The following is a 27,092-nucleotide window of genomic DNA, read 5'->3' as shown; positions in this document are numbered from 1 at the left end:
TTCACACTGACAACACAAATGCTTCTATACTGGGACTAAGATTCATGTTTATAATACTTTGTTAACATAATACCGTCCAAGAGACAGAATTTCTTATTTTGTAAATACAGGTCTTTAATTGTAGTTCTTGCTGTTTTATTCCTTCCAGTAAATCTTTGGTTACAGTCACTTTGGGACATTTGTATTCTCACTTGTAATATGTCACAGCTGAAAGTAGTATTAATGAGAGGTGAAATAGCAGCTTTGCCATTATAATTTTATTTATGCAGTTAATCTGACTTGGGGGGTAATATGTGTGCAGTAACTAACACTCAGTTGGTATTCTTTTTTAGACTCTTTACATGTTTTATTGAGAGCAAGGTGGGAAAATGGTCTGTGATAAAGAAATCTTGAAATATTATACAATAAGAAAGATAGAGGAGGAACTTGTAGATGAATAAATGCAATAAAGTGTTACAGGTATTATGACAAATATAGATAGTGTACAGTAAAGGAAAAGTAGTCACACCTATTAGATGGGTAGTGGCAGAGGGCATGGAAGTGCATGGAAGACATTACAGGCAAAATCAGCAGGGGCAGCATAGGACAGAGGCATGAACTAGGGAATCTGCGAGCCATTCCCAATGGCTTCAGATGAGTAAGAGCTGTGGCTAGTTATATAGACCAAAGAGCCAGATCATGGAAGACTTCAAGTGTTGTGCTAAGGAGTTTGGGCTCGATTCTGTAGGCAATGAGGAATCACTAAAGATTTAATTAAGCAGGAGAATGATATGATCAGATCTGTTTTTGAAAACTACTGTGGTGTTGGTTGGGGACGATTTTTGGATGAGTAGGAAAAAGGAGACAGGTGATTTGCAGTAGTCTAGGGAAGAGATGTTGAGTTAAGACAGTAAAAATTAGGATAGAAAAAGGGATGCATTCAAGAGATGAGAGGAAAGTCGATGCTCCAGGACTTTGGATTGATTGGATGTGATGGGTTTGCTGAGCACTGCCTTAGGCCTAGCTGATGTTTCTAACCATGTTTCTAGCAGTCTTGAGTGGCCCCTGTGTGAAGATTTCCTTCATCAGTAGCCAAGGTTTAGCACTGGAGAAGGTATACAGTTATAGTGATTCAAATTTAGGATCGCAGGGCAGTGGTGGCCAGTGGATAAGGATATAAGTACACTGAGGTTTTACCAAGAGCATAGAAAGTATTACACTATATATTTCAGGTTAGATAGGGAGGGAAGTGAAGGCGGAACAGGAGAGCAATAAAGTGTGACAGTAAAGTAAGGGGTTGAGGGATGACTTGTCTCTGCGAGGTTGAAGATTAGGTGAAAGGCAGGTTAAGAAAGTGAGATATTTGGAAAAGGATAGCATGTGTGGTCAGACATTAGTTTCTTTGAGTTTAAAAGTACAGAGGCTGAGTAGTTCCCAGAAGCAGTAAAATCCAGGGTATGACGACGGAAGCACCTTGCTAAAGTGGGAATGTGGACGAGGGATATAGGAATTGAGGAATATTGAGGTAGATTGTTGCATGTTTATCCTTATGGACATTTAAATTCTCTTGATGATGACAGCTTTGGAGTAGGAAGAAAATTTGGGGAAGAAAGTGACCCAGTTGAAAAAGTCCTTAGTGAATGAGGAGTAATTAAAGGTGAGTTGCATGGCAGTAACAGGGAGACTGTGGACCCAGATGCCATGAATCTCAGAGGAAGAAGGCTTTTCTCTATGAAGATGGAAAAGTAATACTAGTGTAAGAGCATGAGAGTGGAGCTGGGGAAATGCTGGTTTTGCCCTTGGGCTTCAATAGAAAGAGCCTCCTCTAGAAAAGGCTATGTGGAAGTGGGGGAAGAGGGTGTCAGTTGAGGTGAAGAGGTGGAGGGGAGAATTCTGTTGAAGATGTGAGGGAGTTTATTCACCAATACAGATTCCTGGGTAAAGGTTAGGAAGAGTTAATAGCTGAAGGAAGACAGGGACAGGGAAAATGGACGGAGGAAACACATAGTCAGACTAAAAGGTCTGGCATTTTTGGCGAGTGGCTCAGGATGACAAGGATCACAGGAATGTTCGAACTGACTTGAGTGAAATTTATGGTTCTAGGAAAACTGAGGGCCGAAGTGGTATTGGTTACTTAATGAGGTTAGCAGACTGCAGTCTCTGCTCCGAGTTCAAATATCTTGCCAATTACAAGATTCTTATTATCTAGCAGCTTATAATTTAAAAAGGAGGTGGCCATGTAATTAAAGTGCTCTAGTCTAATGTGGAAAGTGTTAAATGTAATTGTAGAGTAGAGACAGAAGCCTGTGAAAGTGTAGAGGAATCAGAGTGTAGTTCTAGCTGAAAGACCCAGTGGAGACTTCTTAGAAAAGCTAGCTTTTTAACTAGGCCTTAAAGAGTAGTCAGGATTTTAATTAATAGATTGGGATAAAGGGGCATTCTGTTTTGGAATGGCCTGAACAAACGGTATAAATTCAGGGAAATACAGAACTTGTTTGTGGAACACTCCATAAAAGGTAAACAGGGAGAGCTTGATCTCAAGATGAGCAAGGGAGAAATGGAAAAGAGCAGTGGAAATTAGATTATATTGTACCAGCGGCCCATGGCAATCACAAACATGCAAAGAGCCCGTATGACAGAAGAAAAAATAATTACTGAAAATCGGGCTTTGTATTTTAGGGGCCTATGCCCACCTTCAGTCCGAGTGGCCACGAAAGGCAGCACTTCATGTTTAAACCAGAACTCTCGATAGTTCTACACGTGTGTGTGCGCGCGCGCGCGCGCGCGCGCGTGTGTGTCTGCCATAATCCCAAGAACAGTACTATGATTTTCCCCTAACCCTGTCTTTCTAGCCTCTCATTGCTTGCTTGGAGTTCAAAACCTTTTGTAAACTGGGTATATTGAAATACACATTAGTGCTTATTCAAATACAACATTGTGAATCCTAATATCTAACCCATGTTTATGCATAAGTGAAAAGAGAAGTCAATAATTAAAGGCTATTTGCCACACTTTTGCTTGAAAGACTGATGCTTTGATTCTGAGACTGCAAAGTATTAGTTGCAGAACCTGGTCTTGTTTATTTTATTTTTCTTAGATTTATTTACTTATACTTTGGCTGTAAAGAACCACTTGGTTTCTTAGTCGTACATGCTATTAATATTCTGTCAATATTATTTTTTCTAGGTAATATACTAATCCTAATTCCAAATTGTATTTTATTGCCTTTGAGAAGTTTTCTCTGTTCTCCCAGAAGGTCACATGCATAAAAAGCAGTTTTACACATTTGAACTTGCCCAAAATATACTTTGTGAGGTATTAATTGCTGCATTAGAATTGTGTCTGGCTACACAGAATATAAAACTCCATTACAGTGATTTTAAAAATTGAACTCCATTTACTTTACGTAACAAAAATTTCCTTAGTGCGGAGTTGTTGGTGTGGATTTGGCTGCTCAGTGATATGAGGACTTTGTGTTCTGCCTAGTGTTTGGCTCCCTGTCCTCAGCAAGCCAGCATGTCGGCCATGCTTACATGATGGCCACAGTATTTCCAAGCTTCCCATTCTTGTTCAAGGCAAAAGAAAGTGGGAAAGGTTAAGGGCTACCCTGCTGTTTCTGCTCCCCTTTAGTCAGAAAAGGTTTCCATAACCATCAACAGACTTCCTTTTACATCCCATTGACCAAAATTGTGTCACATGGTTCTCTGGCCACAAGGGAGCCAAAAGCAAGCATGTCATCTTGGGCAGTGGACAGAGTGCCCTTGTCAAAGTCAGGGAAGAAAGAGGTATGTATATATATAGAGGTAGGCAGCAAACAATCTCTCTCAAAGTACAGTGCCTAAAGTTTGTTTTACTTGTTATTTTAGCGCAGACGGCATTTAATTAATCAGAAGTTGGCCACAACCAAAGTAAAGGAAAGAAATAAAATATCCTCAACCTATTAATTTCTCTTTCCTTACATTGTAAAACTACATAATGGATATTTTGTGACTGCTCTTTTGTATAATATTATAGGTTATTGATATAAACATATAACAACCACAATCATACTTTGAAATAGTTAATAAAATAAAGAGATGTTTGCATTTGAAAAAATATTGTTCCCACTGGAATACCATTTTCATCCATTTAAGTGAATTTCTTTTGGGGGAGATGATTTTCATATTGTATACATATGTAAAAACATTTGTAGATGGCATGTTCTTATATATGGAAAACTAAAGAGTAACAAAAAGCTGTTAAAACTAATAAATTCAGGAAATTTGAAGGATACAAAATCAATATGAAGAAATCATGTTGAAGAAAATGCATTTCTGTGTGCTAACAGCCTGTCCAAAACAGACATTAAGAAAACAATTCCATTGCAATCACATTGCAAAGAATGAAATATTTAGGAATAAATTCAACCAAGGAGGTTAAAGACCTGTACAAAGAAAACATAAAACAATCATGGAAGAAATTGAAGGAAGACTTAATCGATGGAAAATTATTCAGTGTTAATAGAGTAGAAGAATTAATCTTGTTAAAGTATCCATGCTACCCAATGTGACCTACAGATTCAGTGCATTCTGTATAAAAATTCCAATGGCATTTTTTACAGATAGAAAAACAATCCTAAAATCAGTATGGAACCACTAAAAAATCCCCAAGTAGCTAAAGCAACCTTGAGCACAAAGAACAAGACTGTAAGTATCATACTTCCTAACTTGAAACTGTATTACTAAGCTATAGTTATCAAAGCATTATGGTATCAGTGGAAAAAAACAGACACATAGACCAGTGTGGAATAGAACAGAGAGTCCAGAAATAAAACTACACACATATCGTCAACTTATCTTTGAAAAGGGTGCCACAAATACACAATGGGGAAAGGATAGACTCTTCAATAAGTAGTGTTTGTAAAAGAATATCTACATGCAAAAGAAGGAAATTGGACCCTTATGTTACGCCATACACAAAAATCAATTCAAAATGGATTAAACATTTAAATGTAAGACCTGAATCTGTGAAACTCCTAGAGGAAAACAGGAAATCTCCTTGGCATTGGTCTTGAGAATGGTTTCTTGGATTTGATACCACTAGCGTAGGTAACAAAAGCAAAATAAACTAGCAGGACTACAGCAAACTAAAAAGTTTCTTCACAACAAAGGAAACCATTAACAAAATGAAAAAGTGCCCTTCAGAATGGGAGAATATATTTTCAAACCATATACCTGATAAGAGGAAAAGGGGGAGATATTGATCAAAAGGGACACATTTTCAGATATAAAGTGAATAAGTTCTGGGGATCTAATGTATAGCATGGTAACTATAGTTAGTAATACTGTATCCTATACTTGAAATTGCCAAGAGAGTAAATCTCAAATTCTCTCAACACACACATGCATGTGCATGATAACTATGCAAGGTGATGGATGTTTTAATTAGCTGGATTGTGGTAGTTTCACAATGTATACATATATCGAAACATCATGTTGTACACATTATATATAATTTTTATTTATCAATCATACTACAATAAGCTGAAAAATGACAAAAATGAAGTTTCAATTTCTTTTGGGGGAGATGATTTTCACATTGTATAAATACAGTTTTGTTGTGGGCAGGTTAATGGTGGACAAATTTTAAAATACAAATGTTCTTAAATATCACAACCTTAAGATGGATTATTTCATCAAAATTTAATGAAAAAAGTTTGACATTTGATGTGAGGAAGACTTTTAATGGGAATGAAGCTTTAAAAAAAATATATTTTAAGCTTTAATTCAGTGTCTGAGATTTTTCCACCATTGATTTTTCTTACCTTAAATAATTTTAACTTTCTTAACTGATTAAAGGAAATGATGTGAATCATTCAGTTTGTGACACAAGCATATTGGCACTGTGGTTTTTTTGTCACTGTTTTTGAATTTAACATAATATTCACAGTATACACAGGCACTGAAGTAAATTTTGTGGAACATAAAGACATAATCCTCCCTCTTGGGGTACTTAAAATTTAGTTGGTGAGGTAAAATACATACTTGAGATTAAAACAATAAAAGGCAGTATGTGATCAGGTTCTATAGGAATTTAAGAGAATAAAAGTAACTAGAGTGTGAGGTGGAAGAAGTGGATATTTAAGATAGTCTTGTTAAAAGTATAGAATTTGATTTGGTGGAAAGGCACAAGGTATAATGCCTTCTGTCTTTATCTTCTGCTCTTCTGCTCATCCAGCCCTGGTGAACTCTTTGTAGTTTCTTAAATGTCTGTCCTCTTTGGTAATTCTATACCTTTACAGTGCTTTTGGTTTGTTTGCTTTTGGAATTCCCTTACTTGTTTGTCAGCCTGGCAATTTCCTGTCTTTCAAGACTGTTGAAACATCTCCTCTTTGAAGTTGTCCCTGAACTTCCTGGGTAGAGAGTTAGGTGTTTCCTTTTCTCCCATAGTATATGTATGTTCATGTTTCTCCCTCTCCCTCTCCCTCTCCCCCTCCCCCTTCCCCTCAGTCATTTTTATATTGCACCATTTATTCACTTGTGTGCCCCTGCCATACACTTGCGAGCTTCACGAACATGATGATTGTGTCATTTTTATCTCTTAAATCATAGTGCCTGGTGTAATGGTTTTGCACATTGGACTACTCAATGTTTACTGGATGAATGAATGGATGAGTTGGATAAAAGGAATTAGCTGGGAGTGTATTCATGAGTTTGGAGATGTCTGTCCAGAGGGAGTATGGATGGTAAGAATACTTAACCTTGCAGGAATAGAGAGTTTGTAATTTACTAGTATTTGGAGGTAAGATTGAATAGGGTAAGGGGAACTTTTAATAAATAATGGAGTTATAATTAAAGTGTCTGAAATTTGTTTTTTAAAGCCCCCATTTTTTAAACATACCATGCTTTTGTATTTTGTAGTGCATCTACTTCTCATTCAGAGAATTCAGTGCATACAAAATCAGCTTCTGTTGTATCATCGGATTCCATTTCAACGTCCGCAGACAACTTTTCTCCTGATCTGAGGGTATGTATACAGCTTCTAAGTTCTGATGAAGTACAGTAATACCTTGGTTTGCGAGCATAATTCGTTCTGGAAACAAAACTACTCGTATTGTAAGACATTGCTCATTTACCACGTTAAAATGTATTAGAAATGTTTGCTCGTCTTGCAGAACACTCGCAAACCATGTTACTCGCAATCCAAGGTTTTACTGTATTTTCTGTTAGCTGTTTGTGGTTAAATGCTATCGATATAATCTTTAAGTTAGCAGGAGCTATTGATGGAATATCCTTAAAAACCACACTGAGTTTTTATAAAATATCCCAGAAACAGCCAGCACATTTGGAATTGTTATTAATTTGTAAGAGAAAAATGTGTAATTCATCTTTGAGTTTGATAACTTTTAAGTTCTTTGCCAAAAGATAATTAATGAATGTTGTATAAAAGATGATCATGATTACTCCCATAGCGATGGCCAATAATAGTAGCTAACATTTATCAAGTATTTATCATGTGCCAAACATTGTTTTTAAGTGCTGTAATGAAATATCTCTTGTAATATTTCTACCAATTCTGTGATGTAGAGACTATTATCATCACTATTCTACAGATGATAACTCATAGATTAATAACATGTTGAAGGTCTCAGAGCTAATAAATTCTGTTGATGGTATTCCAGCTCATGCAGTCAAGTTCTAGAGCTAAGTCACTTAAATACTGCGCTGTAGTTGCTACACATCTCATTATAGTTTGTAAGTATTCCTTGTGTAAAGGTCTTGTTGCTATGAAATGAACCTCATCAGCAATATCCTGTAGCACTTGGTACATTTTTGGATTCATTTGCTTTTCTACAATTGCTTGTCTATGAATGATGCAGAAAATCAATTCCATGTGTGGTGCTAACCCTTAAATCTTACCTCAGAATCTTTTTCTGATCAAGTGGCTGCTTTCTTAGTGGTTTACACTTTCACAATTTTAATTACAGCATTATTTTCATTAATGAAGTCATTTACTGTTAAGCGTATAGTGAGAATATCTTTTTTCTGTGTTTCATTTTTAAAACATAATCTAACAAGTACATGTAGGGTAGAGAGGTTAGCAACATCTGTAAAGGCTTCTAGTATTTGTCATTACCTTTTGTGAAGTATCATAAAATACTAGGCTGGGTATAGCATGACTTTAAACCTCACTAAAAATGGTAAAGATTTATCTGGATATATGTTTTGGTAATTATGAAGGCTTCAGAATAATATCATTAGCTATTATCGTGAAGCATACATTTAGGGCCGGGTTCATTGTTAATAATAGTAGATATAAATCCATCGTTGCCTCTCCTTATTACTATTTAAAAATACATATTTTATATATGTATCTAACTTTTGTTTATTCATTACATTAATAAAAATCCACTAAAGGCCTATAGGCCTCTTGGATAATTTTGAAATTTTTTGGCCTACTCCTGGTCAGATCTTATTAGTTAAAAACATTATTGTTTTTAACCTTATATTGTGACTGATAAAGAACTCATACTAGGAATGGGAGAAATGCCACTTTTGCTTTTTGCTTATGCTTATATTATTAATATATTCTACCTTCTGTTTCTTTCCTGAAATATTTTAAACTATTTATGTATTCTTGTGAAGGTTAGTTTAGTTAAGCTCCTCAGCTGGGCACACATGTGAATTGCAGTGCGTAGCAGAATGCTGACAGGAAGCCTCCACTATCAGCGTCTCTGTATGCAGACCCCTTCATTTCCTCAGGACACCATATGGACCGTACATTAGCGTGGCGAGGTTACACGGGGACAGAATGGGATTCATGATGTTAATCTGTATATTAAATATTATAGTTTATTTATTATTAGGTAATTTTGATGTAGTATAGAATTCCTGTATACTTGGCATCCGGTTTCTCCTATTATTAATATCTTACATTTTTGTATGGTACATTTGTCAATTAATGAGCCAATGTTGATACATTATTATTATCTGAAGTCCATACTTTATTCAGATATCCTCAGTTTTTACCTAAATGTTCTTCGTATTGTTCCAGGGTCCTATCCAGGACATCACATCACATTTAGTAGTGGTTGTGTCTCCTTAGGCGCCTCTTGGCTGTGACAGGTTTTCAGACTTGGTTTTGGATGACCCTGACAGGTTTTAAAGAGCAATGGTCAGGTGTTTTGTAGAATGTCTGATATTTTACCCAAGATTAGACTGGGGTTATGTGTTTTGGGAAAGAAGACGACAGAGGTAAAGAGCCATTTTTATCACAACATATTAAGTGTACATATTATCAACGTAATTTATCACTGTTGATGTTAACCCTAATCCCTTAGTTGAGGTAGTAGTGTGGTTTTTTCATAGTGAAATCCTCTTTCTTTCCTCCTTCTCCTTACACTGTACTCTGTGGAGGGTGTGGCTCACACTTAAGGAGTGGGGATTTATGTTCTACCTTGTTGAGAACAGAGCATCTACATATATTTTTTTGTAATTCTTCTGCATGGGAGAGATTTGTCTCTTCTCTCTCATTTAAGCAGTTGCTTATTTATATCTGGATGTTTATTTTATATTTTGGATTACAACCCAGTACTACTTTGTTGCTCATGCTGTTCCAACTCTAAATCTCCAAATTGGGAGTTTTTAAGTCAGATCTTATGTCCTTTTACATACTACCATCATTGTGACGTTTTGGTTTGGTTTGGGGTTTTTTTTTTAAGGCTCTTCTTTACTTTCTGGCAGTACAAGATGCTCCAGACTCACCTTGTACCAGTTCTAGAATCATCCATCCATTTCTCAAGTAGCCTAAGTTTCTTTTATTGGAGGATAGATAGTATTAGAAACCAAGTTCTGGGTACCAGGTGTGCTTTCTTTTCTTTCTTTTTAATTTTTTAACCAAAAGAAGAAAAGGTAACCAAGTACCTTTATTTTCCTTCTGAAGCAAAGATCATTTGCATGAATTCTATTTGGAGATAATATTATGGGTAGGGCGATCATCTATGCAAGTTTGTCTGGAGTAAACTTATTTTATGCCTGTTGTTCCTTCGGTTTACCATTAGATACAAAACTATCATAAGTTATTGACTCTCTTAGCGCTAGGTTACCAAGGGCATCTGTTGAATTTATATATCAGCTCCATGACTGCAGGAATTACTCGCATTAGTGCCATATTAATTTAGCATCTTTTACGCCTTTATGGGGCCCTCAGAGAGTTGTTTTTTTTTAAAGATTTTATTGGGAAATTGGGGGAGGGAAACAGCGTTGGGGAATCGGGGAAGGGGACAAGTTGCTGTCCTTTTGTTCTCCAGTCTAGTTGTGTAGGACGTTGCTTCACTGGCCCATGTTGGTATGATCATTGTGCTCTTCCAGGGTGAGGCAGTCACTCGCTGGCCATTGGATGGCTGCTCATGGTGGCTCACGAAAGCTCACACATGCTGCCAGCCAGCCCTATTGCAGCCTACGCCGTCGCCGGCGACTCACGGCAGCCCAGCTCCAGGTCGAGCTGTTGTTCACCATCTTAGCTGTAGAGGGCACAGTGTCACTAACCCTCATGTGGGATCTGAACCAGGGTCCTGCTGCTCAGAGCTGGCGTCCCAAGCCAATTCTTAACCAACACGCCACTCGGCCAGCCCCTGTTTTTTGATTTTTAAAGATATTTTTGATTGTTAGATGTATCTTTGCGTGAATCATAGTCTTCTTTTCAGTTGTGGGTAGAAGATGAATGAGTAACATAATCTTAAATGTTAGTATCATTTACAAAATGTAGCCTATTTCAAATATATGTTGCTCTTTTCAGAGGTGGGACAGGAGGAAGGATGTGCTTCTAATAACTGGAAAAAAAAACTAGTCTGCTACTGTGATAAACATTTATACATAACTGATCTCATTTAACTTTCACAACAATCCTGCGAGATAGATATTATTACCTCAGTTGACCAATGAGAAACCTGGTATTCAGAAGAGATTAATTAAATGATGTGTTTAGAGGCACACAGCTAGGGGTTGCCCTTATTTGGTCATATTCCTGTACAGCACATTACGCAGAGAGACTGTCTTTCCATGCTTTTGTTGTTGTTTTTTCAATTCCGAAGTGAGATTTTCTTAATTAACAAGAATATCTTTAATACATTTTTTGAGGTGGAAATAGCAGCTTTCAATATTACTTCAATAAATGAGAATTGCTTTTTCTAAATAATCAGAAAAACAAGTGGTTTTGTAATAAAATCTGATCTTCCCCTCCCCAATTTTGTTAGTTGATGATAGTTTGCTTTTAGTATTTATACCTTTAGCCGCCATAAAATTGTAGTGTTCTAGTTAATTATAGGTAGAACTAACCACAGACAGCTATGTGTTGTTTTTTGACAGACCACGGTTTGGCTCTGTGTGTGAGATGAGGGGCTTCGTACAGTAGTTTTGAAAAATCATCATTCACAGATTTTGTTAACCTCTGGGCTTTGAGTTCTGCATATGGCCTCACTGTTTATCCCTGCCCTAAGCCTCAACATTTTATAAGCTCCTTTAGTAACACAATACATTGAAAAGCTAGTCCAATTTCATTAAAAATGTTAAATCAAATTGTGTAAGTTTACTGCTACACATACCATGTAGTGATACTTTCCTGAAAGGATCGTATCATAGTATATTAACAGCTGAGTGAAAGCTTCTGTTAAGGATTTCTTTTTTTTTATTTTTTATTGGGGAATTCGGGAATGGGAACAGCGCTGGGAAATTGGGGGAAGGGGAACAGACAAGTGGCTGTCGTTTTGTTCTTCAGTCTAGTTGTGGAGGACATTGCTTCACTGGTTCAAGTTGGTACCATCATTGCGCTTTTCCCGGGCGAGGCAGATCAGTCGCTGGCCTCCGGACGGCCGCTCACTGTGGCTGCTGGCTACACACGGTAGCCCATGGCAACCCACTGCCACAGGGGCTGTAGCCTACTACGCTGTGGCCAGCGGCTTACGGCAACCCAGCTCCAGGTTGAGCTGTTGTTCAGCATCTTTCTTAGCTGTAGAGGGCAGTGTCACTGGCCCTCATATGTGGGATCCAAACCGGGGCCCTCTAGCGTCCCAAGCCAGCTCTTAATGAATGCGCCACTTGGCCAGCCCTTAACCAGTGCGCCACTTGGCCAGCCCTGTTAAGGATTTCTTAAGCAAACAAAATTTGTTGCCTCCGCGCCAGTAAAGCAAAATGGAAAATCAGTGGGAGTATGGAGCTATTCTAGATATCTTAAACTTGTTATTTATTCATTTGGAATTCTATTTGTATTACCTTTTCACCTTGTTTGCCTTATTTGTTGTAGAAAAAGTTATATATAGATATAATCCAGTAGACATATTTTCTGAAAAATTGAGCACAAATTCCAGCTTGGTAAATTGGATCATGGTACATCACTGATGTAATTGTGGAGTGTTTTTCTTTGCTTCATTTGCTCTTCACTTGGCAGTGAAACCTTTTTACTTTCATTTAAAAATCTTTAAAAAAAGCCTTTCATATAGAGTTTTTCTTGGGGTGGGAGTTAATATTGTTGGAAGATTTTTTATTAGTTTCAGGTGTACAAAACAATGTAATGATTAGATATTTATATACTTCACAAAGTGATAACCCCAACAAGTCTACTACCTATCTGATATCGTACATAACTATTACAATACCATTGACTATTTTCCTTTTCAGTTCTTTACATCCTGTAACTATATATATATGTATATATATATATATATATATATATATTTAATTATAGTTGACATTCAGTATTATTTTATATTCTAGGTGTACAGGCATACGCAGTTTTTAATAATGCAAATTATTTTTTTTAATTGGCAATTTTAAACATTAAGCTTTCTTTAATAAGAACATATTTTTCAAGTTTGACATTTAATGGAATTAAGAACCTAGGGAACTTGTGTCTGGATGGTTTATTTGCTGACTGAAGAATAAGTCCCATGAAATACAGGATTTTAAAATTCAAATGCATAGTTCTATTAATTTATAAAGTGTAATTTGTATGGATTGGGGTTAATTAAAGTATGTTTTCTAAATGGTGGTGACCAAAAGATAAATTAAGTCAGTACTATATTATATACAGTATATAGTATTTCCTTTCCATTGTGATGCCTATGATATGGCACTTACACCAAGGTTTGTCTACAGTTCAGAATCAAACATTAAAATGGGATTATATTTTATGTCTTTTATTTTTTTGTTTTAGAAGGTCTGTTTGATCTCAGAACATATATATTATAATATATTATGTAAGATAAAAGTTATAATAATTTGGGTTTTGTTCTTAACATCTACCCTTTTCTTGAAATAAACTTAATCAAGCAAATGTGATTATCCCTTCAAAATTTATGTTACATTTTCATATTTTCTTTATGAACCCAAAGGCCAGAGGATTATTTCTTATCTAGAGTATGTCCGTGGATTAATATTGACATGTTCTGAAAGCATGTAAAACTAGTCAGAATGAGTTAAGGCTCATAGAGCAGATATTATGTAGACAGTGAACAGTGTCTGTTACACATAATCATTTCAATAGTACTTACTCACGATCAACACCATCTCTCATACCAACATCAACTCTTAGGAACCTAGAAAGGGAAAAGCATACAGCTTTAGCCAGAGAGAGGATATCTATCAAAACTCCATAGTAAAGCCTCATACTTAATGTGGAAATATTAGAAGCGTTTCCATTAAATTTAGAAACATAATGATTACTATCACCACTTTTATTCAAGATTAGCCAGAAGTACTAGCCAGTAAAATAGGAAACTAATAAATAAAAGGAAGAAATAAAACTTTTATTATTTACAAATGATTGTCTACATGGAAAATTTAAGAAAAATCTATATGCAAACTAACACTGTTGTTGGAAACAAGATAACTTTAAAAAGATAAATCATGTTTCTGTACCATAGCAAAATGTTTAGACTGTGATTTTATTTTTATTTTTTTAAAGATTTTATTGGGGAATTGGGGGAGGGGAACAGNAAGATTTTATTAGGGAATTGGGGGAGGGGGAACAGACAAGTTGCTGTCATTTTGTTCTTCAGTCTAGTTGTGGAGGATGTCGCTTCACTGGCCCATGTTGGTATCATCATTGCACTCTTCCCGGGTGAGGCAGATTGGTCGCTGTCCTCTGGACGGCCGCTCACGGTAGCTCTTGGCAGCTCACACCAGCTGCCAGCCGCTCATGCTGGCTGCCAGCCACACACGGTAGCTTATGGCAGCCCACTGCAGCAGGGGCTGCAGGCTACGCCGTCACCGGTGACTCACAGCAGCCCAGGTCCAGGTTGAGCTGTTCAGCATCTTAGCTGTAGAGGGCAGTGTCACTGGCCCCCATGTGGGATCCGAACCAGGGCCCTGCTGCTGAGAGCTGGCGTCCCAAGCCAGCTCTTAACCAACGCACCACTCAGCTGGCCCTCACACTCTTGAGTGAGCTTTTAACCAACTGAGCCACTTGGCCGGCCCAAAACCTGTGTATTTTAGAGGAGAGGAACAAAGCACCATGTGAATAAGTCATTGTGAGAAGAAACAGTGAAAACTTCTGTTGATGCTTCTGTTAAGTGAATAATAATTATTTCTTACATTTTAATAGTACCTTGCAAATCCCTTTATGATGCAACTATCTCATTTCATACTCACAAACCTGTAAGGTGGATATTAATATAACCTTAATATAAATGATGAAACTAAGACTCAAAGAGGTTAGTATGGTGGTAGTAAATGTTTTTTTATTTATTTTTTGGCTGGAGGGTAGTTAGGGTGGGGAGGAACATTTTCAGTTGGATGTATGGAACTACAGTCCAAGAAAAATCTGTGTTGGCAATGTAGATTAAAGTGAGGTCATCAGGAGGTGAGTAAAGGGAGAAATGGACAAACTCTGAGGAACAGGGAAGGTTAAGGAAAGGGAATATAAAGGTCATTGAAAGAGAATGGGCAGAGAAGGGAGTTTAGCCTGCTTTCTAGAAGCAGGCAAGTGCAGATAGTGTCAAATGTAGCTAAGAGATAAAAATGAAGACTGAAATGTCCATTGTTTTTAATAACGAGGAGGTTATTGGGGATAAAGTGTGTTCCCTGGAAGGGGTGGGGTTAGCTGGCAAAGCCAGCTTGCAGGAAATTGAGGAATGGATGGGAGGTGAAGAATCAGAGACAGTGAAATTTACTGTTTGACAGCAAAAGGGGTTGAGTGGAGAGGCTTTGGGTAGCTAGCGGGTGTATTTAACATGTAACATATAACAAGTTTGTGTGTGTGTGTGTGTGCATGTGTGCAGTGTGCTCTATATGTGTACATTCTTGGAATCCAGTGTAGCATCCTTCATAAGGTAACTACTCAATAATAGTTGTTGATCCTGATTTTAATTAATCCCTTTTTCAACAAGAGTCCTTATCAACATTATTTCCAAATTCTCTAAACATTAAAGCTACAGAAGAGCTTCAAATGCTCTAAGGCCCTTAGGCATGGCTTAATGGAAAGAAAATGGGCTTTGTAATCCACTAAAAACTATAACTCAGGTCTGGATTCTGATGCTTTTTAGCTATGTGATCTTAAACAAGTTGTCACTTCTGGCCTCTTTTTCTTCATCTAGGAAATGAGGATAATAACACCTACCCTTATAGGGCTGTTGTAAGATTCAGGATTCAGGGAGAAAATGTGTCAAGTGTTTTGTATATATTACCTTATACGAAGTAGACACTCAGTAAATGCTTTGTAGAAAAACAGGGCTGGCCGAGTGGCTCAATTGGTTAAGAGCTCACTCAAGAGTGCAAGCTCTGAGCAACAGGGTCACCAGTTCGAGTCCCAGCCCTAGCTGAGCTGCCAACAGGTGGCAGGATGCCTCAGCTAAATAAAGAAAAAGAAAAACAGCATGTTATACAAGCCAGCACTGTAGTTTTTATAATTTGATTTAAAGTAGTACATGTAATATAATGTTATAACTTCACATAAGAGCAAGCATACTTAGTTGAAATTTGAGTGAAAAATTAACCCCTGAGTAAAAAATGTTTCTTTTCTTGCCCCCTCCTCCCCTTTCTAATCCAGGTCCTGAGGGAGTCTAACAAATTAGCAGAAATGGAAGAACCACCCTTGCTTCCAGGAGAAAACATTAAGGACATGGGTCTGTAATGGTATTTTTTGTTGAATTTCCTTCTTCTTCCTGACTGCACTGACTGTTCGGCACCCTCAGTCCACAGAGAACAGGCTCACTGTCTGGGACCCCGCCTGTCTGGCAACACTCCCCACTGTCAGCCCTCCCGACAGTTAGTGTGCCCTCTCAGCCGAGTCTTAGACCTTTTTGTTTGGTTTGTGCTTGGACTGCTGGGAAACATGCAAATCAGTTTATATCCTGCTGCTTCTCTGCTTTCTCTTACTTTCATTGAAGGCAGGTAGCTTTTTTTTTTTTTTTTAACTGTTGCTGAATTCTGTTAAAGAAAATTGTGTTATTTTGAATTACCACAGTAAGATATTGGGTTGCCTAAATAAAAAACATTGAATTCTTACTTTGTCCAAATAATTTTTCTTAGAACACATTTCTCTCTGTTTTCTTCCTTTATTTTTTCCTACTCTGAATAAACACAGGCCAATTTTTGGATGGAAAGGTTTCATTTCCATTGCAAAGCAAGCCTTTCTTTGTCCAGCCTACAGAACTAAGCATTAACTTATTGTATGGACTGGAAACTAGAAACAAGCATTCGAACTATCTTTTTTTGTCCTCATGCTTTTACTTTAAAATACACGTAGCTTTTCAGAAATAAGTAATTTATTAGGAGAATAAAGTAAGTGGTTTCTTAGCCAAAGTAAATACTACCTTTCATTTTATTATCAATCATCATTTTAAAAAGACTTAGTAAATGCTTAATTTTCCCTGGCCAGGTGTTATTTCTTTGTATAAAACTGAGCAAGCCAAAGAGGGAACTGCCCCCAAAGGGGTTGTTCTTGCTTACAGTGCATTCAGTTCTTTCACACTTAGCATATTTGTCTCTTCTTGCTCTTGACTTCTGATTGAATACCCCCAGTGTCTTTTCTGACCCCCCCCCCACTCTCCCCCACAGACTCATGTGTGCCCTAAGCTCTTGTCCTGTTGAACTGCTTACTGAGTTAGGTGTATATTCTCAGCAGTGGATATTATATAATAACAATAGTTCTCATTATTGAGTGCTTACTGTCTCATTTAATCATCCTCACAGTAATCTTCTGAGAAAGACATTAATCCCATTTAGTAGATGAGGAAACTAAAGCATAGGGAGATTCTCCAGGTAGTAAAGTTACAGCTAGCATTGTGACAGTTTTTTCCTCTTCTAAACCTAAAGCTCATGCTATGTCCACTGTGATAAATAACCTTATAAAGGACTGTCAGTTTACAGCTCAGTCTCTTTTGTTGGCTCCTCTTACTTGAATAGCATGACTTCATCCATGACCCATTTCCCTTTTTCCTCCAATATGCTCTTTTTGTTGGACGATATCTAAATTATAGTAGCTTTACCTACCATATATTTACTAATGACTCCAAAATTTATTTCTAGTGTGAACCTCTGTCCTAATACATATAAACAAATGCCTGTATCTTAGACACATGCCCGTGAATATCTTACTGATAGCCCACATCTCCAAACTGAAATCATCACCTTTATCCCTAAATTTATTCCTTTCCTTTTAATGTCTCCCTCAGTTAATACTAGAAACAGTTGTCCATTCACTCAAGACAGAAATTTGGGAGTCACACTAGACTGCTTTTTTCTGAACTCTGACATTAAATCAGTTACCAGATCCAAAGGAGTCAATCACTAAGATTTTCTTTTTTTTTTTAATTGGGGAATTGGGGGATGGGAACAGCACTGGGGAATTGGGGGAAGGGGAACAGACAAGTTGCTGTCCTTTTGTNCTCCTGAGGGACAGAGATCTAATGTATCTGATAGGAAACAGATTGGAGAGCCATTCAGTAACATTATTTTGGCCCAGTAAGAGAAAAGTATTTTATGTATTCCAGGGGATTTCTCCAGGAGGGGATTTCTCTCCTCATATCTGAGGGTTATATATCTTTTTCTACACTAAAGATACTTCCATGTAAATGCAGTCGGGCTTTGCTGTCTTAGTCCCCCGCGCTTTTTCATTTTTTTTTCTTTGTTCTCTTGACTGGGTTCTTTCAGAGTTCCTATCCTCTAACTCACGACTTCTGTCTTCTGCCTGTTCTGATGTTGATGCTCTCTCTTGCGTTCTTCATTGCAGTCATTGAATTTTTCAGCTCCGGAATTTCTGTTTGGTTCCTTTTTATGATTTCCATCTCTGTATTTCTCATTTTGTTATGTACTCGTATTGTTTTCTGATTTCATTAAATTGCCTTGCTTTTCTTGTAGCTCATTGAATTGCCTCCAAATATCTATTTTTTAACCCTTTATTGGGTAAATCACAGATCTCTGTGTCTTTGGGTTCAGTTATTAGGGGATTATTACGATCTTTTGGTAATGTCATGTTTCCTTGGTTCTTCATGTTTCCTGTAGTTTTGCGTTGCTGTTTTTGGCATTTGAAGTAGCTGTCACTTCTTCTAATCTTTACTAGCTGCTTTGAAGTGAGAGATTCTTTTTGTTGGTTCTGCTTATTTTCTGGGACTTTCTGTGACTGTGTATGGATACACCTGCTCCACACTTCTTTTTTCTTGTGGCAGAATTCCTAAGCTGTGTGTCTTCTCTCTATCTTCCAATGGACCAGACCAGCTGTTGGCAACCTCTCTTTTGTCCCAAAGATGGCGCTACAGTTCATGATTGTGGTCTGTCCCTTGCCCACAGACCCTGGCTTTTCTGCACACACTCCCCATCTACCTGAGCTTGCTTTCACCATGGCCCCCTGGAACGTATACCAGGAGCTAGCCACAGAGTGGGGAAGGTGTGGGTTTGGCACTTGGGGCATTGGGGGTTCTCATGGGTTAGCTGAGGGGATCCTTGGGTGAGGTTTTCCCGACAGCTTGTGGGTGGTCTTCCTGCTGGAGTCTGGAATGCAGAGAGCAGCATCATTTTAATGTTCTCTGATAGTCTTATCTGCCTCTTTCCTGAGCTCCTTCCTTCCCCCACTCATGGAGCTCTTACTTTAATACTTTGGGCGCTGTGGGTGAGAGGTGGGTTTCTTTAGCAGCATCCTCACAGCTGGGGTAGCGGGAGTAGCTGGGTGCTTACTCACTCCTCTCCCTTTTCCCTTACTGGAGGGATCTCCCCAATCTCCTCTTTCTCTAAGTTGTGCCGCCTCTTTCTCTAAGTTGTGCCGCTGTGGGGGAAGGGTGATGCTGGTTAAGTTTCTCTTACCCATTCTAATGCATCTAAACTTGTGTATTTCTTTTGCTCCAGTGGAGTGCTGGAACATCTCCTCTAGAAACCTGGATTTCTGTTAACACTTTCTCACCCGTGAATATCTGCTCAAGTCAGAGTTTTCCAGGTGCCACAGCCAAACGGGGTTGGAGTCAGTTCACAGACTCCTGCTGGTTCCACGGCCCATTCCAGGTTCGGTCTACCCAGGATGCACAGTGCACCCACTGAGACTTCTCCTGGGTCCCTTGGCATATGATGCTGGATTCCATAGCTCCCACGGAAGCACTTTAGTTCATGGATAGATGTGAAATTTCAAGAGTTTGAGAGATTTATGGTCCTGTTTACGACATGCTATCTCAAATATTAATCTCTCTATTTTTTATAGTATCCCTAAGATTTTATTTATGTCATTATAGAGGTATTATGTTTATTGCCATTAGATTCATGCAATTCAGACATTTATAGGGTGTCATTAAAACCTATGTATTTTTAATTTAATTTAATTTNGGCCCTAGACTGTGATTTTGAAAAGATTCCAGTAAAGAGTAACAAAATTACATTTTTCATGGATAAGTCTAATAAAAGATATGCAAGAACTTTTTGGTGAAAGTTACACATTTTATTAAAGAATCGATAATTAAAAAATCGAAATAGAAGAGTAGACACAATAGCCTGGAGACATCACATATTTTTAGTATATCTGTTAATTCAATATAATTTCAAACCAAATTTAAAAGTTTGTCTTGTAGGACTTGGGGAGCGGATCCTAAAACTTATATGGAAAGGCTAAAGATCAAGATTATCTAATAGGAAAAATGAAGAGGGAAGATTTACTTAATCAGATATAAAGCTAAAATAATTAGAACAGGAATAGTTCAGTGACAAAGTTCAGGAACAGAATGGTATATATATGACAGAGATGGTATAACAAATTGGTGGGAAAAGAATAAACTATTTCATAATCAATGCTGCATTAACCATGTTGAAATAAAAAAAGTTTGGTTTCTAACTCACACATACACAAAAATTCAACTTACTAGATTAAAAACTAAAATTTTGAAAACCAAAAATTTTAAATTTTAGAGAAAATAAAATATCGTTGTTACCCGTGTCAGGAAGGAATTTTTAAATAAGACCCCAAAATATTAACCATAAAAGAAAAGATTATTTTTATTGTGAAATAAAAAATAAAAAGGTTTTATTTATAAAAAATAATAAAAAAGTTTTATTGTGCTAACATGGCGAGTAAGGACCTTCTCTTGTGTATTTGATTACTGTTCATCTGCCCTCTCAAATTTAGCTTTACAGTCAGGAACCTTAGTTATATTCCTAGTGCATAGAATAGTGCTTGAATGACTTAAAAGCTATTTTGTACTTGTAGTCAGTTGTATCCTCAAACTCCATGGGTCACTGGGAACATTTGTTCCTCTATTTGCAGTATTTAATTGGTGAAAAAGTTTGAGGAGCACTCCTAACTGAAACTTGAAACCACTTGCCGCCTACATCTGGGAAACTAAAGAGGGAAATTCTGTGTTTTATTCATAGTTCCAGATAAAATCTGTGCACTTACTGACTAATTCACTGCACTTTCATGAAATTTCCGAGTGTTGTAGGGAAAAAGTGCCCAGAAAGATATTATCTCTGCCAGAGTGAAGCTTAGAGTGTTGCAGTGGGAAAAGAGGTAATAAGCAAGTCAGTGATATTGTATGATAGATACTACAGTGAAAGTATACCTCGGGGCAGAGAAACTTCTAAAGCGGCCTACATTATAAGTAAAGGGCTACTATAATACATTTAAAAATATTTACAAGAAAATATTCAGAGGGCATTTACAAAAACAAGAGTTTAAAGAAAAACTGTTGAGAAAAAAAATATTACTGTAATCCCCTTGAGGGCAGACATAGCTGTCTTGATTGTTGTTGTATCCTTAAGGGTTTATAGTCTGGAATGTGGAAGGTGCCCAGGAAAAGTTTGTAGTCTGAATCGGTGGAAGAGAATGAGAAATAACTAGGCTATTTTCCCTTTTACTAAATGTCATATCTTTGGAAAAATGCTCATTTCCCTTTTACTTTCCATTCTTAATTGTCCCCTATTTCCTATGCCTGATAGTCGTGCCATTTTCTGATTCAGCTAATGCATTACCTTAAGGCTAGACTTCCTCTGACATCACTTTCATAACAGGATAGCCCTGTTTAAAAATTCTTCAAGGGGATCCCTGTTTCTTAAAGTAGAAAGTGCAGACTTCTCAGTGTTGTGTTAGGGTTTTTCATGTTTGGTCCCATCACCGCTATCACACTGTATCTCCCAACTGTTCCCAAACATAACCCTAGCTCTGTAGTTAGGGGTTTTCCTCGTAGTCCCTTACACACAATGTGCGCATTCCCACTTCCACTCACGCTGACTCACACATCTGGAATATACTTCTGTCTGCTCTTCACGAGTGAAACATATCATGGCCAGCCTGCTAATCATAGACTGACTTAGCCCTACCTCTGACCCTTCTAGCCCATTATGATCTTTTTTTGTTTTTTTTTAAATGTTCTGATATGAGATATTTAGATAAAAATCAGAGAGAGAACAATGTTGAAAAAAATTTTGAAGAAAGTATATGAGGAAAATTTGGAAGAAAGAAAGCAATCACTAATTTATCTTCTTTATCAAAGGGCCACCAAAATCCATTTGAAAATGTTCACAGTTGCTTCATTTCCATTCTTAATAGCGAAATGACTTCAGTGTAAACTCATGATTTCAATTTTACTGAAACTTTTCTCTGCAAAGTTACATTAACTCTCCTTTGTAAAATTTTGTGTTTTTTATAACATTGAGGTTTTTTTTGTTTTTGTTTTTTACTATAAAACTTGCAATGAGATAAAAATTTATGGGAAATAGAAATAGTAAGGAAAAAATTAAATCACCAGTACTTCTACTAATGTATTACTCTCTTAGTATTTGGTGCACAGAAACTCTTTCTTAAAAGTTTCTACTTAGAACTTTTATAGTTATAAGGTTGTGTATCAGAGTAATGACATATGTAAAGGATAGATTAGAAAAAATATACTTGTATACGTGGATGTAATGTGTTAAAGCTGCGAGAATGTTGCAGATTAGGGGGAGAGAGGAGTCAAAGATGACGACTACAGGTTTTAAACCCAGAGACAATTTATGGTTCACTTCTTTTCTGACTGCCTCGGCTTTGTGTACTTTGCTGTTCTTCAGCTACGTGAGGTGAGGCTAATGTGTCCTTCATCTCTTACCTCCTAACCCTCCTTGCCCCTTTTTCCTTACGGTCCTTCTTTCTCATGGCTTCAGCTGTCATCTCTGTATGCACAATTCCCACATCTTCACCTCTGGTCCTGATCTCTTTCTCAGCCCCTGATCCATCTTATCAGTTGCTTGCTATACAGTTGCACAGGGTGCTGTCATGTCATGATCATAGCCTCAAGTATAGTCATACATCTGTTCAAGTTCAGCAAGGTGTATGACGCCTTGGAAAAGTGCTTAACTTCTGTAGGGGTCAATTACCCCATTTATAAATGGGAATAAGAATACTTCTATTTCAGGGGTTTTAGCACTAAATGAATAATGGTATTCTGAAAACAGCGCATTAACTGGGCCGGTTTATGATGACGTTTTCCTTGGTTTGAGGCAAAACGAAAGTACATAATTGAAAATATTTTATCCATCTATCTGTCTACTTCTATTTTGGCTGTGGCAAATATTCTGTTGTGAGCCATCCTTTATTGGGAAGGACTTTTCTTTTTCACAACACTGTAACTTCATAATTTTTGGTTTTAAAAATCTTCTTTTATGAAATGATGTTGCTAATAGATGGTAGTTGTTACTGTGGTTATTTTAATGTTCTCAGTTAGTAAAAAAAGCTGCAGCCCTGTGTTATTTCTTCCTCACCCCCACAGTTTCCTCTGTTTACATCTTGTATTAGTGTGGTACATTTGTTACAATTGAACCAATATGATACATTGTTATGAATTAAAATCCATAGTTTACATTAGGGTTTACTGTCTGTGTTGTACATTCTGTGGGTTTTGGCAAATGTATAATGACATGTTTCCACCATTACGGTGTCTTACAGAGTAGTTTCACTGCCCTAAAACCCTCTGTCCCTTACTGATTTGTTCCTCCCTCCCTCTCCTTGACCGCTGGCAACCACTGATCTTTTTACTGTCTCCACAGTTTTTTTCCCTTTTCCAAAATATCAAAATTGGAATCATCTAATACGTAGCCCGATTGGCTTCTTTTGCTTAGCAATACACCCTTAAGGTTTCTCCATATCTTTTTGTTGCTTGATAGCTCATTTCTTTTTATGACTGAATAATATTCCTTTGTATGGACGTACCACAGTTTGTTTATCCATTCACCTACTGAAGGACTTGTGGTTACTTCCAAGTTGTGGCAATTATCAACAGCTTGCATTTTAAGATTCAAATTAGAAAGTTTTCTTGATATTAGGTTTATTCATTTCCTAGGGCTTCTGTAACAGAGTACTGCCAACTGGATGGCTTAAAACAACAAATTTATTCTCTCACAGTTCTAGAGTGTGATATTGTGCTATAATAAGAAATATATATATTTTGGTCTTCATTCCTCAGCTTTTGGCCAGAGCTCCCAAAACCTTTGTGATTTCTTAAATGTTAAGAGCCACAGGAGCATCTTGTTGTAATACTTGATTTTTGCCCTGGGCTTCTGAGTCACTTCCAGAGTGGTAAAAGTGAAAGGAGCATCTCTTGTTATTTATAACACACCCCTTTAAACCACACATGAGTTTATGTTAATGAGGTGACCTTTAGAAAGCTCCTGATGATGGGGCCTAGTTGTCACTGGAACCAACCTTGTGATTACAGGTTTGGAACTCTCAGCTTCTCTCTCATCGCTGGGGAGGGGGATCGGGGCTGGGGTTAAGTTGATCACATTATTTAATCAATCATGTCTAAGTAATGAAGCCTTTATAAAAACACCCTAACTGAAGAAGTTTGGAGAGCTTCCGGAGAGGTGAACACTTTGAGGTGCTGGGAGGGTGATGTCTCCAGAGAGGGCATGGAATTGCCATACCTCCTCTGCCCCATACCTTGTGCTATACAGCTCTTCAATCTAGCTGTTTCTGAGTTGTATTCTTTATGATAAACTGGTAAATGTAGGAAAGTGTTTCTGAGTTTTGTGAGCCATACTAGCAATTTATTGAATCTGAGGAGGGGTCATGGGAACCCCTGATTTTTGGATGGTTGGTCAAAAGTACAGGTGACTGCCTGGGAGTTGAGATTAGTATTTGAAGTGGGGAGCAGCCATGTGGAACTGAGCCCTTAACTATGCGGGGTGTGTCCAAATTCTGGGTGTTACTGTAGGAACCCAGTTGGTATCTGCCATGAACTGGAGAATTGCTTGGTGTGGAAAAACCCGCATGTCAGAAGTGTTTAAGAGTAGAGTGCAGAAAAACAGTGATTTTTTTCTTTTAGGAGGCTAATAAACTAAAATCAAAGTGTTGGCAGGGTTTGTACCTTCTGAGGACTCTGAGGGAAATCTGTGCCATATGGAGGTGTAAAAAATAACTTTCCTCCCACCTTCAGAGTTCTTCAAGTTGAGCTAATAATAAAATTTAACAGAGACAGATTAACAGGAGAAAATACCTGAAGTTTATTTTATGGATATACTGGGGGTGCCAAAGAAACGTATACATATGGCTTGTATTCATCTTTTGTTATCAGTATATATTATTACAATTTTAATACAGTTTTTTTCTTTCTTAAAATGTGTATACATTTTTTGGGTACCCTCTGTACACTCGTGGGTGTCATAAGAATGAGACTCAAAGAGCCGTTGGGCAGTTGAAGTTTGTATGCCATCTGGAGCTAAGGGGCCTGGGGTGGTGGAGGTGGTTGTGGTTTGGACTTCAAAAGGCAGGAAGGTAATTCACATGGAGATGAAAAAGTGTTAGGTAAATAAATGTTTGCTGGGCCATCTTTAACAATGGGGTGCAGAGAGGACTTTGAACAGATGGGCCTTGCCAGAGCCCTCTGTCTATCACACATCAGCTCATATTAAACTATAGTCATCTGGAGTTAGTCTCAACTTATGCTCAAAACCCATAGAGCAGATCCCCTAAGTTCTTTTAGGCAGGTAAGGTGGGGAGGGTCAAAGGTTCTTTCTGAGTCTTTTGTTTCTTAAAAACCAGCTTAAAACAGTATCCCAAAAGGCATATTTTGGGGTGACAAACTCTGCTTCCTTTACCTCTTTCCTAACTGCTGGTGAAAGCCAACAGTCCTTGGTTTTCTTGGCTTGTGGATCCATCTCTGCCTCCATGTTTACATGGCATTCTCCCAGTATCTCTGTCTTTATAGGCCTGTCTTCTTATAAAGACAGCCAGATTGGAGTAGGGGGTCCACCCTACTCCATTGTGTACTTATCTTAACTAATTACATCTGCAGTGACCCTATTTCCAGATACGATCCATTCTGGGTACTGTCAGTTGGGACTTCAGCCTATCTTGACTGGGGGGCACAATTCAACCCATAGCATGAAGTGATGCTTTCCAGATTATTTCTCTTTAGATATTCATCCTTTTTTGTTGTTGTTGAATCACTGATGGTGATATGATGTTAACCAACTCTTGCTAATTGTTATTTCAGCTGAAAACCATATCTATACAAGATTTGACCTTGTCCTTGTCAGTGTTATAAAAAGAACGGGCTTCCTTGTGCCCAAGTTCAGATGTAGTACTCCTTTCAAATATATAACCCATAACACCCATCCCAGATGCCAGTGTTTGGCTCTCCCCTGTTCTGATTTTTGTTTGTGTGGTCGTTTGTTTACTTTGTAGCTTGTCAGTTGTAGAAGAAAAAGGGGATCTATGGAAAGTGACTTTGCTGGGTGATCTGATTATAAATTCCTAACAGGGCAGGCCGAGGTGGGTAGTCACGCCCCAGGCATAGAACTTCTTTCTTTAGTAAAAGGCTTATTTTTGCCTTAAGCAAGCCCTGTTTTCTGTGCATCTAGGTTAACACACCTTTCAAATTCCCCTTTCAAACCCCTCCCTCTAAAGTGTGAGAGCATGCATGTAATCTTAACTATCCTGTAATCTGATTCCTGCCTCGCTGCTCTCCACCTTCAGGTAATCTTCCTTACCCTCCGTCCTTAATTTTAAATGCACAAAAGAAGCTGTGAAACTGTTATTTTCTGGAGCATTTGAGATCTTGCTCCCTGGCACGTGTTGTCAGTTTGACTCAAAGAAACTCTTATACAGATTCTTTATAGGTTTGGACATCTTTTACATCAACACAGTCAAGTTTATTAAATAGACTAAAGTTGATGTAATGGTACTCGTTAGTAAAATTATTCATTGAAAAATAATTATTTTTCCTCATTATTTTTCTCTTTACAGTTTAGTACACAAACCATAGAGGAGAGTTTGTGACTTCTACAGACTCGTTTTTTTCCTTTCAGGTGATTTTAATTTAGTGTTTTGCAGATTTCAGAAAAACTCTTTCCTGTTTTTCTGTCATCTGACATTCCATGTGAAAACTGACCCATAAACTTGCCAACTTCCAGATCATCATTATAGACAAGGTTTCTGAAATTCCTTTATAGTAATTTCCTGATCAGATAGAGAGGAAGAGAAGGGCGGTAAAGTTGAAGTCACATGGAAAGTTACTGAGCAGCTTGAAAATAGTTTGATAAAGAGGGCATGGAAGACAATGGGGGAAACATGGTTGGGGAAAGAGCAAAACTGAATTGATTATGTTTTAGGAATGAAAAAATAATTATAAATTTCTGTGTTGTTCCCCGCCCCACACTAGTAAGATTTTAATGTGGTCAATAGACTTTTCTTTT

The 27,092-nt window shown here is 37.6% G+C and overlaps 1 protein-coding gene across 5 annotated transcripts in view; it reads left to right on the top strand.

Annotated features, from left to right (window-relative positions):
• Window positions 1-27,092, top strand: part of MTMR2 (myotubularin related protein 2) — a 103,281-nt gene that overhangs the window by 33,457 nt on the left and 42,732 nt on the right. For 4 of the 5 annotated variants that reach the window (XM_019657159.1, XM_019657158.1, XM_019657162.1 and 1 more), the window contains 2 exons: window positions 6,879-6,984; window positions 16,000-16,075. In XM_019657159.1, coding sequence (XP_019512704.1) covers window positions 6,879-6,984; window positions 16,000-16,075 — 182 coding nt within the window. Of the gene's footprint in view, window positions 1-6,618; window positions 6,704-6,878; window positions 6,985-15,999; window positions 16,076-27,092 lie in introns of those variants that run through there. The other variant, XM_019657161.1, reaches the window with a different exon arrangement.

Source organism: Hipposideros armiger, unplaced genomic scaffold (genome assembly GCF_001890085.2).
Source record: "Hipposideros armiger isolate ML-2016 unplaced genomic scaffold, ASM189008v1 scaffold_274, whole genome shotgun sequence".
In the NCBI taxonomy this organism is placed as follows: Eukaryota; Metazoa; Chordata; class Mammalia; order Chiroptera; family Hipposideridae; genus Hipposideros; species Hipposideros armiger.
Note: the sequence above shows the minus strand (reverse complement) of the source record. Positions and strands in the feature narration are given on the sequence as shown.